Here is a 15,644-nt window from a genome sequence, read left to right on the forward strand (position 1 = left end):
CTTCACTGATATTCCTTTGTCTCTGGGGCTGATTTATATTATCATTGACTCAAATACCTGTTTAGAGTTAATATCCCAGAGTGAAAAAAAAAATACAAGAGTCATCTACACAGTGCTTTGGACTTTAAGAGAACCAACTACTTTGGGGCTTCAGATTCCAGGTCAACTTGTGCATGTTTAAGATGTACCGTGCTTAGTGCCTTTGCTCTTCTGAACCCACTGACACAGCATCTCAGTGAGGTTGGTATTTTTATTAGTGCCATTCATTAGGAAATCAAGCCTCAGAGAGGTGGAATGACTTTTCCATGGTCTGTGATTCAAAGCTAGGTGTATTGAGTCCAAATACAGTTTCTTTTCTTTTTTCTTTTTTTTTTTTTAACTCTACTATATGTTTAATTCTCTAAGAGCATCTTGTTTCTTTGGTTATGTATGCACTATTATGGAGTCCTAGTTGGGAAGTACATAGCCCACAGTAACCCTAAGCAGTAATGTCCACCCCATGCCAGCCTTTCAGGAGAAAAGCTTTGCTTGTACCTTACCTGCATTTGTAGAATGTGTCTTTAATAGACGTTTTGAAATTTTCAGTGAGGTAATGATTAATTACATTTCAATGAAGAACTCTGGTTAAGTGTTAGACAAGCTAAAAAAGTTGATGATTCATTAAATATCCTCAACTTGAACAAAAGTACTAAATAAAAGATGATAACTATCAACTTAAGTGAGACTGCAGAGAGATAAGGTCTCAACTGTGCAGAAAATATTTAAGTAGCATACTCTAAAGAATTTCCTGGGAGTTCCCACTGTGGCTCAGCGGGTTACAAACCCAAACTAGTATCCATGAGGATGCGGGTTCGATCCCTGGCCTTGCTCAGTGGGTTAAGGAGCTAGAGTTGCCATGAGCTATGGTGTAAGTCACAGACGTGGCTTGGATCCTTTGTTGCTGTGGCTGTGGTATAGGCCAGGGGAATTTGGGGAAGGAACACAAAACACAAAGGAACACATAACACACACACAAACACACACATGTGCACACACACTGAAGACCAAAGAGAATAAAAAAGCAATTTATTGAGACAAAGGTCAAAGGACCCTTTGAATGGGTATGGCCCTTTGACTGGGGATGGAATATTCATCGAGGGATGGTTGAGGCTGTGGCCTGGGTTGCACCTGTTGCATCTGGTCCTCCACTTTTATCTCCTGAGCCCACCGTACTTGCGCTCTCAGAGCTGTTTCCCCTTACGTTTTCCCTTCCTAGTCGAGCACCACATGTGGAAGGTCATACACATTCGTCAGCAATCTGTGCGTTTTTATTGCCCAGGCTCCACGGTTTTCATGGTCAGAGTTTCTTGTTCAGAAACTGCAGTTTCGTTTTAAAGGCCATTCCTCTATGTGTCGTGGCCTCATTAAGAGCAGAACATGGAGGCAGCTTTGCCTTCTGCCTAATGCCTCTGCATGAGGATGCTGTCCTTGGACCTGGCCCTTAATTTCCCACCTCAGTTGCCTCTACTGTGTGGGACATCAGCTCATTCACTTAGTGCACATTTTTTGAGCAGCCCACTTGTGGCTGGGATGACGGATACATCGCTGAATGAAAAGAGTTTGACACATCCCTGCCCTCGGAGAGTGTATAACGTGATAGGGTTACCGACAGGTGGACAATTTCCATGAAGAGAAATGGTTGTGGTACAGCTGCTTCTAGTACAACTGTGTGACTCGGGCAAGTATAGTTGCTCTTCTAAGCCCTGATTTTCCGTCTGAAAAATAGAACTAAGTTTGAGGGGCTTTCTGATATGCCCTGGGGAGGTGAAGAGATGGATGTTCAGATGAAAACTCCTGTCTGGCTCATCATGGAACAGCCGAAAGGGAGTGAGTGGGGAGGCCTGGTCAGCCTCAATGTGATGAGCTCACTTGGTGCGTCCACCTGCCCCAAGTCCCTGAGTTTTCCGTCAGATGCCTGCTCCTCTCCTCACCCTTCCCCATTCCTGTTCTGTCAGTTCTGGGCCTTCTCTCTGGTTCTGTTGGTCCATCCCCAAGCAGAAGCATCTATTAACAGAGAAGAGCCTTTTGATGCTGAGCCAGGAAGATTTTTACCTGCCTGAGATGAATCTTTAATGTTTAAGTGATCTCGTGGCCGGGGGTGGGGTGGGGGAGTGGAACAAAGGATTCTGGGACATTCAAAGCTCTTTACACAGGAAACAAGGTGCCCCCACAGTGCTGAGTGTACCATGGCTGAACTTGCTGAGAAACTCTCAGCCACTCCCTGAAACACAGCCGCACCCACTCCCCAGGCGCCTGGGAACCTTTTGGGGAGGGTACCGATTGAGGCAGCTCCCCAGCAGAGTGCAGAAAATGTCTCGGAAAAGAACACAGCCATTTGTTCTCTGTCAAGATGCCTCTTTCATGCTGTAATTAGAGTGCTGTGGGGGGTGGAGATGGGGGAGAAAGATGAATTTGAAGTGTTCTTACTCCCTGCCCCCTCGGCTTATTCTTCCGGCGCCACAGGGCTTTGAACCCACTGAAATGCTGCGACTGAAACACGCCCTGTTATACGCACAGAGACAGAGAAAGCTACCCCTGTGCCCCTGCGTTCCTGCCTCCCTAGTGCCAGTGCTAAAGCGAGCGGGCGTGGCCTGGTGGGGATTCAACAGGGTAGAGGAATTAGAATTGTGCCTTGTAACCCTGGGGCTCTCACAGGCCTGGGTCTCCCAGGAGTCTCATTGAACCGATGGAGCCTATACCCCAAGTTTTGTTTTGGTTTGGTTTTTTTTAATGGGAGTGTAGTTGCTTTGCAGTGTCGTGTTAGTTTCAGGTGTAGAGCAAAATATTTCAGATATACACATACTCATTTCTTTTTCAGATTCTTTCCCCGTATCGGTTGTTACAGAATATTGAGTAGGGTTTCCTGTGCTACACAGTAGGTCCTTGTGGATTATCTCTTTTAAATAATAGTATTGTGTGCGTTGATCCCAAACTTCTAATTTATCCTTCCGCCCCCGACATTTCCCCTTTGGTAACCATAAGTTTGTTTTTGAAATCTGTGAGTCTGTTTCTGTTTTGCAAAGTAAATTCTAGCAATATTGATATGGTTACATCTGGAAATGATCATAGGACTGGTATATACCTAAAAGTGTTGTGAAGATGAATGAAATAATAGACGTAAAGCAGTTAGAACAAGGCCTCACTTAGAACACATTAAAGATGTGTTTCTATTATTACAGCCATTTTAATCTAGAGCGTTTCATTTTTACGAAGAAAGGTACTGGTAATGGATTATACTAGACACCCAGGAAAGATTGCTATTTTGACATGCTTACCTATTTTTGAAGGTACACTTTGGAAAGCATTTTTTATTAAGATTTCTTTCGATGAAACTGAGAACTAGTATATACACTAAATGGATTTTCATTTTAAGAAAAGAGTCAGGTGATTTTTTTTTTTTTTAGCCTTTATTTTTCCAGTCTGAAAAACAGGAATACAAGTGTGGTGATCCCAGAGTTCCCTTTCTGAAAGGTTGTAAGGATGAGCTTGTGAGAACTCAAAGCTTTCAGTGTTCCAAGTCCCTGCGATTCTGTGATCATCTCTGCTGGTAGAAGGAAATGATAAAGCTAGTTGGAGGGAAATAGGGCAGCAGTTAAGAATATTTGCGGGGATTTGGGGTTTTGTTTTGAACTGCATTTGCAGCCGTAGCAATAACAATTTCTTGATTATATTTTGCTGAAAAATCGGTGAACATCTTTCTCGCACCTGCTGGCAAGGGAGGAGAAAAGAAGGGTTGGAGAGAGTCTAGGATGGCTGTTTGAGTCACAGCGGATAATCCTTGAAGCAGCTGGCTCATCTCGTGTGGAGAACAGAATTGGTGCTATTGGGCCTGATGGTCTTTAATACAAATGTGTCAGGATATCCAGCTGACCTAATACACAGCTGAACGCCTGGTCTTCCCCCCAGGATACTGCTTCTCCCAATGTCTTTTCCATCTTGATCAGTTGAGCGCCATCCTTCTATTTGATGAAGCAATAAAACCTTGGCGATCATTGTTGACTCATGTCTCTCTTATACTCCACATTCAAGGTGTCAGCCAGTCTTCTTAGCTCCCCCCGCACAATAATATCCAGTGTCCCAGTATTTCTCAGTGTCCCCTCCCCTACCACGCTGGCCAAGGCAGCCACGAGCTAGAAGTAACCTGGGAGGTGTCCCTGCTTCCTCATCAGTCTGCTCTCAATTGGGTACTCAGAGACATTCTTTGAGGACTTAATTAGGTCCCATAACTTCTCTGCTGCACCCACACCCGCACTGGTTTCCAGATCATACGAAGCGAAAGTCAATTTATTATCCATGGTCTACAGTCTGCTGGCTCTGCACCTCCATGTGGCCTACTCTGACCTCGTTCCATTCATTTTTCGTTTATTTGGTCCACTCCAGCTGTACTGGCTCCTTTCTGTTCTTTGGAAGCTCCCCCACGATGTTCCTGCACCCCACAGCTTTGCCCTGACTTTGTCTCTTCTGGAATGTTCCTCCTCAGAAATCTGCATGGCGCATACCCTCACCTTTCTGCTGTCATTTCTCAGGTGTTCTCGGTGAGGCCTTCCTGGCGACTCTGCCCCAAATCCCAGACCCTCTTCGCATACTTACTAGCCTCTGTGCTTTGTTTTTCTCAGCACGTATCAGTTTATATAACATACTTCATATTGTGCTTATTATCTGTTGTCTGTCTCTTCTTTGGGAATGTAAGCTCCATGGGGCCAGGATTTTTGCTCTTATGTTTGCTGCTGTATCCCCATGAGCTAAAGCAATGCCAACCGCATAGTAAGCACTCAATAAATTATCTTTTCAAAGCAGAATGGGGAAGAGAGTGAGATGGATGGGAGAGGGCCTTGATAGAAGGTTTTGTGCACTATGATACATTCTTAGGAATGTTAGCAATGCTTAGTTAAAATTGACTCTTGAAATACCTATTCTGTGCTAGACTACACACTTTGCATCTCTTGTTCAGTTTAATACTAAAATGCTTTGAGAGGTACTGGGTTTATTCCTCCTTTGCAAGTGAGGTTAAGAACTTGCCTGAGGTCAAGCTGTGACTCAAACCCAGTTCAGTCTTGTGTCAGAACTTTGAATCATTGTGCTGTAACAGTCTGGATTATACCACCTTCGGGGTTAAAAAGAAAGCAGGACACACACTCCAGCTCCTTCATTATCTTCTTCATGTTAATTGCAAGGCCTTCCCCGGCATCTAATCAAACAAATAAACAAGATCTCCATGTTAAGAAGAAGAAAAAACAAAAAAAGACTGAGAAAATTTCCAAAGACACTAAAAGAATCTACCTCTTCTAGGTCTCATGACTGAAACATCATGACGAGGTGGAATGGCCCTGGCTTTAGAGCCTGGAAATGGAAGTGATGCTCCATGTAGCCCCACCCCCCACCCCACCCCCCACGCTGTTGGCCTTAGGCCAGCAGGCCCTCTGACCTCTGTGCACCTTGGTTTCCTGAAAGCCGAGGTTTGAGAGGTGATGTGTCATGCCCTTCCCACCTGCTCTTCCGGCCTGTGAGACTTGTGGCCTTTCTGTCATTGCTGTGGGTGTCACGTGGGGTAGTGGGGGTGGGATACAGCCATTTGCTTGCCCTTAATTACCGCTTTGGGGAGAGGCTTTCCTCAGCAGAGGTGCCTTCCCAAAGCCTCACACTCTAAGGAGAAGCGACATAACATGATGCAGTGCCTGAGTTCACGCATCCCTCACCCTCCTGGGTGCCCATCCATTCTGCTTATTAGAGTCAACACTGGATGGCATTTAGAGGCCTGGGTACCATTTTGGCCTTTATTTATTGACAACCTATGTCTCCTTAAATCCTTTCTGGAACAAATCAAGGGATAAGGAGTCAACTGTTAATGCAGCTGAACCGTGTGACCTTCAAGAAGGTGTTTACCTTCTCTGGGCTTGTTTGCTCCTCTGCAAAAGGGGAGACAAGGTCCCCCCAGGCTCCTAAGTGCATCAAAAAAACTACTTTATGCCTCCCCCCCAATGCCGTTTTCCAGTGAAACTGAAATAAAAACACTGTGAACCCATGACTGCCTCTGACTTCCCCCAGTCTCTTTGTTTCAGAACAGTTAGGGTAAGAGGAGATTTGGTTTGGGTTTGGTTTGGTTTTTTTGGTTTTATTTTGTTTTGTTTCTGTTTTTTGATGTCTAACCCAACTTCCTCCTGCCTCAAGCACCCGTGCTACAGGAAGATGGGCAAGGTTCCACTGGGGGCAGTGACGCACTTTGGAAACACAGGCTTTGAAGATTAATAAGAACATGACTGTGTGGCCATTTGTGTGCTTGGCAGTCTGTCCACACATGCTTCTGCATGCCAGTGTGAGCACGTGTGCATTTGTAGCAGTGTGTATGAGAGGAAGCATACAGGTGTGTACAGGAGTGTGGGTAAACAGATCTTTGAGTCACACGGGCCAGCCCGTCCTGGCGGTTTTGTCTGCCTTTTTGTTGCCATGACAGCCGCAAGGGCCTCTGCGTCAGCAAAGCTCCCTGTGTGGACAGAACGAGGAGGAGGGGTCTGGAACTAGAAGCCAAAATTGGGAGCCACATAGTCCTCTGATCGAGCGTTTTTTGTCACGGTAAACCTACCCGAACTCTTCCCCACTAGATGAATGTAGAGATACCCATCCAGGTGCCCTGTGACCCTGAGGTGACATAACATGGGCAAGGATTTCCAGCTGTAGCAGTACTGCGGTGAACATCACTCCTGATCGCCAGCAGCCAGTCACTCTATGATGAATTCTAGCAAAGTGAATGGCCAAAGCCCCTCCCATGATCCTACAGACTAAAACCAGTCCCTTTAAGTTATTAGTATACACTGCTTTGTGAATTATCTGTGGCAGTGGCTCCTTTATAGGTCCAGAAGTTTGTAAAATATGAATCAATTTGAATATTAGCCTATATATCATTACTGAATGCAAGTCCCTGCACCCCCCCCCACACACACACAGAGGCCAGACCATATCAAAACACTGGAATTTGGAGCAGAGAAAGGTTTATTGCAGGGCCATGCAAGGAGACAGGTGGCTTATGCTCTAGAAACCCCAAATTCCTCCAAGACTTTCAGCAAAGCTCTTGTGCAGGAAAAGTCAGGGAGAGGAGAGGCATGGTTAGTTGTTGCAAACTTTTTGAGGTTGGATCCTTTGTTCTTGCAGCTGTCCGCATAGGTCACGGTCAGGTCACAATGTTCCTGTAAATTTCCATCAAAACGCATGTTGACAAACCCTGTCAGCACAGCAACATCATTACCCCTCATTTTACTTGTTCAGGGTCCCAAGGATTGACTTTTGCCTGCTGAGGTCTAGACCTTGGCTAAGACAAGGGTGTCCCTGTTCTAGCCAGTTACCCTGCCCAGGAGCATTCATGCAGCACCCAGCCTGGGTCCTTCCACCAGTGCCCAGGAAGAAGCAGATATCAGCTGGCAGTGCCCTCCTGGCTAGATCCTCAGACCCAGTCCAGTCATCATGGTTGCAGAAGTCAGGTGCTGAGGATCCATTCAGCCCTCAGGCTCCTCAGACCACCCGACAGCTACCTGGGTGACTGCTGCTACCCAGGCCACCGAGATGCTGTTGGCCGAGTGGGGCTACTAATGGCTGAGCACCCACCCTGCCCCTATGACAATATGACTTGAAAGATAACTCCTCCTCTTTCCCACAGCCCTCCCCAGTCATGCATGATACATGTTGGGGGGGTTGCACCTTGCCTGAGATTTTATGTATCATTCTTCCACTTTATCTAATTGTGAATAATATAGAATTGGCTGTGTATGAATAGTTGATTTTTACAAATTATGCCTCTCATGTAAACTGCTAAAAAACAAAAGCAGTCACAATTTTACATCTACTAACTAGGATATATGAAGAAAACTGTATTTAACCGTGCAATAGGACATCCGCCTCCTCCTTTGCTCCTGAAACTGAATTTAGAAACTCAAACCTTGCATACCTGTGAGACCACCAGAGTAGAGGCTCAGCCATGCTCAACTCCCAGTCACCTTCTCTCTATCTGTGTGAGAGCTGTGTCATGAGGGGAACTGCAGGTTATCCACCCAGGGTATTAAAAAAAAAAAAAAAGGCAGCCCAAAATTATGGATAACAGCATTGGGGAAGAAGTATCCTAATGAAATGCAGTGGGTTTTGAGATACAATTTTATTGAGATACAATTGACATATAACATTGTATTAGCTTAAGATGTAGAACATAATGATTCAATATTTGTATGTATTGTGAGATGATCACTATTATAGGTTTAGTTAACATTCATCACCTCACACGGTTACATTTTTTTCTCATGATGAGAATTTTCAAGATTAACTCTTAGCAACTTTCAAATATACAATATAGTATTATTAGCTATTGTCACCACGCTATGCATTCTAGCTCCAGAACTTATTTATCTTATAACTGGAAGTGTGTACCTAGTGACCACCTTCACCCTCTGGCAACCACCAAACTGTTCTGTTTCTATCAGTTTTTTTTTTTCAATTCTGCATGTAAGATCATACATCTGACATAGTTTACTTAGCATGATACCTTCAGGATCCATCCATACTCTCCCAAATGGCAAGATTTCCTGTTTTATTATGGCTGAATAATATTCTATTGTGTATATACACCATATTTTTAAAATCTGTTCATCTGTTGATAGACACTTAGGTTGTTTCCATGTCTTGGCTATTGTGAATAAGGCTACAGGGAACATGGAGCTACAGAATCTCTTTGAGATAGTAACTTCAGTTCCTTTGAATATATACCCAGAAGTGGGATTGCTAGAGCATATGTTAATTCTATTTTTAAGTTTTTGAGGTTTGAAGAACCTTCCTACTGTTTTCCATAGTGGCTGCACCAATTTTATATTCCTGCCAACAGTGCAAAAGTGTTTCCTTTTCTCCACATTCTCACCAACACTGGTTATCTCTTTTTTTTTTTCAATGAATTTATTACATTTATAGTTGTACAATGATCATCACAATCCAGTTTTATAGGGTTTCCAGCCCACAACCCCAGTGCCTCCCCCCAACCCCTGAACTGTCTTCTTTGGAAACCATAAGTTTTTCAAAGTCTGTGAGTCAGTATCTGTTCTGCAAAGAAGTTCATTCTGTCCTTTTTTCAGGTTATCTCTTGCTTTCTGATAATAGCTCTTCTGACACATGTGAAGTGATATCTCCTTGTGGTTTTGATTTGTATTTCTCTGATGATTAGTGATGTTGAGCATCTTTTCATGTATCTGTTGGTCATTTGTATGTCCTCTTTGGAAAAATAATCATTTAGTTCCTCAGCCATTTTTAAAATGGCATTTGTTGTTGTGTTGTTGTTGTATTGTTGAGAGTTCTTTGTATATTTTGGATCTTAACCCCTTATCAGATATTTGATTTGCAGATACTTTCTTCCTTCTATAGCTTGCCATTTCATTGGATCTTCGTCATTTTATAATCTCTTGCAAGAATCCATTCGGGACTCTCAGACTAAAACAGATGTATCCCTGTTCTGGTTGTGAGCAGAGGTGCAGGGGTGGGAGGGTGTCCTTCTAATGTCAACATTGTCTGAAGAAGAAACTGAGACAGACAGGAAATTGGATACACCGAGATAGTCATAGGGCCACTCTTTGAGCCACCTTTCAGCAAGTTTGGCAGTGTTCATCTGAATGACAAGTGAGGTTATGGCTAGATGCTTTCTCTCTGCAAAAGCATCATCATCTGAATAACCCCAGGATAATCCTCTGTGAAGAGGAGCCAGTATCCAAGGTCTCAGGGAAGAGACGGACCAGTGGGAGGAACACACTTGCCTTTCCTAGGTCTGGCCACCCACATACTCACGAGACTGGTGGGCATGTTGAATCTAAGGTTGGAATAGTCGTTTCTTTTTGGCAGGTAATGGAGCCGGATCCTGTTTGTCCCTGTGTTCGCCAGAGTGCCATGTGCATATAAATAAATGGTGACTCTGATGAGGACACAAAATCAAACAGCACATCCCTAGCTTGACTAATGCTACAAATTTTATACTAGGTCCTCACTTGGTGCCTGTGCTTGGCTGAGGAGCCCGTGGGGCAAAGCTACCATCTGTGGGATTATGACTGAATGTCTCTAAGTCAGAATCCCACCCAGGCGGAACAGTAGGGCAGTACCACAGGAGCCTCGGTTGGCCTCAGATAGCATCCCCTTCCCCCGCCGCGCCTGTCCCCACTGTCCCCCATAGAAGGCCGCTGTGCCTCGGGACTGGGGTCCAGTCTGGTGCCGAGAGCCCTTCATCCTGGGAAATAGGGCATATGGACTGAAAGCCAGGCTGCCCCCTTGGCCATCATGCCCTGGACCTTTGTGGGGAACCTGGTGCTGAACCATTTGTAGACATCCTGCTTCTGGGTCACAGAGGAGCTTCCTTGCTGCGATTTATTGCAAGTCAGCCCTTGTTACAGGGGTTGTAAAAAAATAAAAAATAACTAAAAAAGGAAAAAAATACATACTAGATCCTTTTTAACCCAACACAGAGCAATGGATGTTTTTGCTGCTCTCTCAATTAAAAAGTTAGTTCTTTTAGAAAAAAAAAACCAAAAAACTCTGTATTTAGATCCTTATTTTCTTCAACCTTTGACTGAAACATAAATCCCTTTTGCAGATTTTAAATGTTAATTGCTAGATAGCATGAAAGACAGCTAAGGCATTGTAGAAACAGCACTTAAGCTGAATCAGAAGACACTGTTTGCATTGGGCTCTGCCTCTTGTTAATTTGGTTGTCTAGGCCAAGTAACCTTTCTGAATCTCTTGGAGTTTTTTGCAAATCTGAATGAAATAATTGACACAAAATGGATTTAGAAAATAAAAATGTTATAAATGTGGTTTATGAATGTTAGCTGTTCTTAATATTTTATTGTTATAACCTATGAAATCTGCTATAATTCTAGGCTACAAATTAAACTTCAGAGGTTCTTGTTACTTCAGTATTTGATGATGCAGGCTCTGCTTGGCCTCATGGAACCCTTAGACTAATTAGGGAGAGAAGCCATGGGCACAAACACTGTGACAGCAAGGGAGGGGGTAAGAAATGTTGTGAAGGACGCTGGTGCCAGACTTTCCGCCCTAGCCTCCCAATGGAAAAACAAAACAAGACACAACAAGCCGCTTGATGAAGATAATACAGCAGGACCCCCCACACAGCCCTTCTTCCCTCACTGATGTGCAGGAGCTGCTTGGGAAGTATCCCCACTGGTGCCAACTCTGTTCTTTATTTCTTTTAGCCAAGAGACTTCTTAAAAAGACCAAGCCAGATTTGTTGGGCTCTGGGCCTGTAAAATGCCAGGTGGGAAGGTGGGAGGAAACGGGGGCCTGCAGTGGCAGAGGAGAGCAGGGAAGCCAGCTGGTGAGACTGGAGCCAGGAAACTTGCAGATACAAAGGAAGCTTCGACTGGGGTGTCTTGGCCTATCCTACCGGAAGTCAAGCTGTGTAGTCATTCTGGGGGTCAGATAGAGGTGACACACTACGTACTTCATAGACTAATTCTACAGAGATTTTAGGGGAGCCACAGAAAGAGAAGTCGTGGTGGCAGTGGTCAGGAATTACCTGGCAACTTCTGCGTTCTCGCTGGATCACCTGGCTCCCTTTGGATCAGTGCCGAGATGCTGCACCTCTTCATTTAAGCCTTTGAGAATCAGGGCAGAGCTATCAGTATACCAAGTCAGCCTGGATATTTCTAATTTAAAAAAGTCTATTGAATATGTCCTATATGTCAGGCTTACTCTAATCCTGGAGGATGCAAAGTTGAGTAAGTAAGAATGTTTTCACAAAAAAGCTCACATAGAAGGAGTGAGACAGTCATATGTACAGTTCACCACAGTAGAGATCTGGCTGTAACATGAGCTGCAAAGAGATGGAGGAAATGTAGAGTGGAGGCCAGGAGATGGGGGGCAAGGAGGCGGGGAGGGAAAGCTAAACAGTAGAGGTGACATTTGAACCTGGCCTTGAAGAAGGATTTTAATGGACTCTGGCAGGTCAGAAGGGGTTATCAGCAGTGTGAATTAAACCTTGAGGTCCCTCGCTGCTTTCTCAGGAATCATGGGCAGTGTGCTGTGGTTGGAGCATGGCTGTGGGGGGCTGCTGTTAGGTAGTGGGTCATTGGATAGATGGGAGGTGAGGTTTGAAGGAAAGGTTTGGATCCAGTTGTGCAGGACCCTGAAGGCCCCTTTAAATGGTTAGCAGCCGAGAGAGGAGGCTGTAGAGGAGGAGAAAGTAGAGAAGAGAGAACATGGAATTGAAAAGATCTGAGGGTCATGGTCCCTCATAGAGGCTCTCTGTCCTAAGACACTTGGCTTCTCAAAAGGGCTCCGTAGCTTCCCTTAGATTCAGTTTTCTGAGCTGGAAAATGAAGATGTTGGTAAAACTGCAAATGCTGAAGGAGTACTGAGTTTCTCTCCTCAGAGCTTGCTTATATTCTCCTTTTCCAAGGTCTTGCTCAAAATGTTGCCTCCTTCTAAACCCTCCTGGATTCCTCAGAGCGTAGTTGAGAAAATGAAGACACATACATAAAAAAAGATAAAGGAAGCAGCCTATAAATACACCTCTGGGCTGGGCGGATATGTGAGGAACCTGGGCTCTTAGCATAGACAGGCCTGAGTTCCAAACCTGGCTCCATCTCTTACTTAAACTTGGACAAGTTGTTTAACTTTTAAATTGAATCTGAAAAGACCTGTGCTACCTTCTCTCATCTTGGCTGTAAAGATTAAAGGCACAAAATTGATGAAGGTGCTTGGAACTTAGAAAATACTCCACAAATGTCACTTGCTATGGTTATTGTTTTAGGTTTGGAAGTGATAATATCCAATGTTATATTTTAGAAAGGTAATTCTAAGAGCTGTGAAATGGATGAATGAAGGGAGGAGGACAGGGGTTGAGAGACCAGGTAGATGCTATTGCAGTAGTCCAGGTGAGAAGGATGAAGTCCTGGACCAAGGCAGTGGGAGTAAAGAGGGAGGCTGGATCCAAGCGCCATTTTGAAGATGGAACCAATGGCGCTAATCAGACAGGAGGGACAGAAAGAAGACGAAGAACCAGAGGGAAGAACTTTGGTAGATGGTAACACTATGAACCAAGTAGCTCCTTGTTACTTTCTAATTGCTGAAATCCAGAAGAGCAGGTTAAAAAAAGAAAACGAAAAAGAAAACAGAAGGGGTCCCAGGCTTAAATTCTGTTACCTTGACTCTCATTGCTCCTGGTCAGCTCTTCCTTTTAACTCTCTCCCTCCTCCTGCTCCTGCAATATCATTAGTAGAACCCACTGAACCTGAAACCAAGCCCAGGAGACTTTCTCCTTCCCGTGTGCCTTGGCCCCGAGCTCTTAGCCCAGTTTTGACCCCTGTAAGGTGTCTGTGCCCATGTAATCCATCTCTCCCTTGGGAGGAGGGGCCAGATGCGGCAGGAGCTGGCATCCCTCTGAGCCGTGGTAGACTGGCACCTCTCCTTCCCCTGCACAGGCACCTGACATGTCCCTCAGTCTGTGGCTCATTTCCTCCTCCCTAGACATGAGGGAGTAGCTTGCAGAACCTATGGTGGGTGCTGGGCTGTCTTAACTTCAGGCTGCTGCTCTTTATTGATGGGGAGCACCTTAAATAAGTGGAACAGCTTCCAGGGCAGTAGTGCATGAGCTGAAGCTGGGAGGCACAGCATTAGCAAGGGCTATTCTAGCTGGAAGTGTGTTTGGTGATGAGAAGGGCATGGGCACAGAGGGGGCATGGGGAAGGGCCTTTTAGCAAAGCTTTCTGCATCCCCCTTTGCTTATTACTAGTTGAATTTCATCATCTTCCTCTCTGCTAGGGAACCCTCATTCCTCTTCTCCCTTTTTTTTTCCCACTGGGCTTGAGTTGTTGTTGTTATTGTCATTTGTTTGTTTGTTTGTTTTTTAATGGTCTTGTATCACAGAGTGGCTCAGGTCCTCTGTGCCTGTTAGTGAGCTCTGTCTTCTCCATAAACCTCCCTCTGGCCTTTTCTGTCTCATTATCCCCTCCATCCCCTCCATCTTCCCATCATCTTTCTGCTGGAGCCACGTACGTTCTCCTGTGTCCCTTCCTCTCTTACTTAACCTCAACCAGCCATCTGCAAGAAGCACTTCAGCCCTTCCAGGTTTTAGTGTCATAGTCTTCAGGGGCAACCTGTACTGAGCACCACAGGGCACAGCCACTGGAGGAAGATCCCAGCAAGTGACCCCCCTCCTTTAAGCTTTGGTCTCCCCATCTGTTTTTTTTTTTTTTTTTTTTTTTTTTTTGCCTTTTGTCGTTTTAGGGCCACACCCATGGCATATGGAGGTTCCTAGGCTAGGGGTCTAATTGGAGCTGTAGCCGCTGGCCTACACCACAGCCACAGCAATGTCAGATCCAAGTCACGTCTGCGACCTACACAACAGCTCATGGCAACGCCGCATCCTTAACCCACTGAGCAAGGCGAGGGAAGGAACCTGCAACCTCATGATTCCTCGTCAGATTCGTTTCCACTGCACCACAACAGGAACTCCTAAATAGGAATTTTAACAGTGCTTACTTCATTAGGCGACTGTGAGGCTGCAGTGAGTTAATGGGGATGAAAAACTTCATACAGGGCTTCATTGGTCAATATACAGTAGTTACTGTTGTTAGTAAAAAGCATAAAGGGTAGCTGAGCCCTTCAGACAGAGTAGAGAGAGTCCTTTTGTAGCTGGAGAGATACAGCGTAGCATTTTGGAACCTAGCTGATCACATTACTAAGTAAGTAGCTTTCAAAATAGAGCAAGCAGAGAAGGGTAGTGCTGACTGGGATGAAACTGATCTGGGAAGGCTTCCTCCGTGAGGCTGAATTCGGTGCGTTTCTGTGCATCCTTTTCAGGAGATCATGCTTGCAGCCTGGGACAGAGAAAATGGGGTGTACATAGTGCTACTCAAACACTCTCTTTTCTACTTGTCTCACCCTTTCTTTCTTTTTTTTTCTTTTCAAGGCTGCATCTGCAGCATATGGACATTCCCAGGCCAGCGGGATCAATTTGGATCTGCAGCTGCCAGCCTATGCCACAGCCACAGCAATGCAGGATCCTAGCCACATCTGGGACCTATGCTGCAGCCTTGCAGCGATGCTGGATCCTTAGCCCACTAATGAGGCCAGGGATCAAACCTGCATCCTTACAAAGACAACGTCCGGTCCTTACCCCGCTGAGCTACAGTGAGAACTCCATCCTCACCCTTTCTTTGAGTCATGGCACTGCCCACACCCAGTGAATCTCATCCACCTTGTCCACAGGGAATTCGCCAAAGAGAGAGAGAGAGTGGAGAACCGGAGAGCTTTCATGAAACTGCGGCGCCAGCAGCAGATCGAGCGGGAGCTGAATGGATACCGTGCCTGGATAGACAAAGCAGGTAAGGCCTGGGGCCTGGAGGAGGTTGGTGATGGGCTCCCGCGACGTTAGGGACCCACCCTGCTTCTCACGGCCATACTCCATTCAAAGGGGCGGCCTGGACCAGAGCAGAGAGAAGGCCTTGATGACTTTCGGGTGCCCTGCTGGCCCCATGGGTTCCCTCTGGAGTCTGTCCCTGTCCTTCTGCCAGACACCGTCCATGAATGAGGCAGGCGTGTTAGCAAGGGGAACAGAGTAGGAAGTACCATAA

The 15,644-nt window shown here is 45.4% G+C and overlaps 1 protein-coding gene across 10 annotated transcripts in view; it reads left to right on the forward strand.

Annotated features, from left to right (window-relative positions):
- CACNA1E (calcium voltage-gated channel subunit alpha1 E) overlaps positions 1-15,644 on the forward strand; it is a 490,987-nt gene that overhangs the window by 380,057 nt on the left and 95,286 nt on the right. For all 10 annotated transcript variants that reach the window (XM_021102616.1, XM_021102615.1, XM_021102620.1 and 7 more), the window contains one exon: positions 15,280-15,395. In XM_021102616.1, the coding sequence (XP_020958275.1) occupies positions 15,280-15,395 (116 nt within the window). The remainder of the gene's footprint in view (positions 1-15,279; positions 15,396-15,644) is intronic.

The sequence above is a fragment of the Sus scrofa genome, chromosome 9 (assembly GCF_000003025.6).
Source record: "Sus scrofa isolate TJ Tabasco breed Duroc chromosome 9, Sscrofa11.1, whole genome shotgun sequence".
Lineage (NCBI taxonomy): Eukaryota > Metazoa > Chordata > Mammalia > Artiodactyla > Suidae > Sus > Sus scrofa.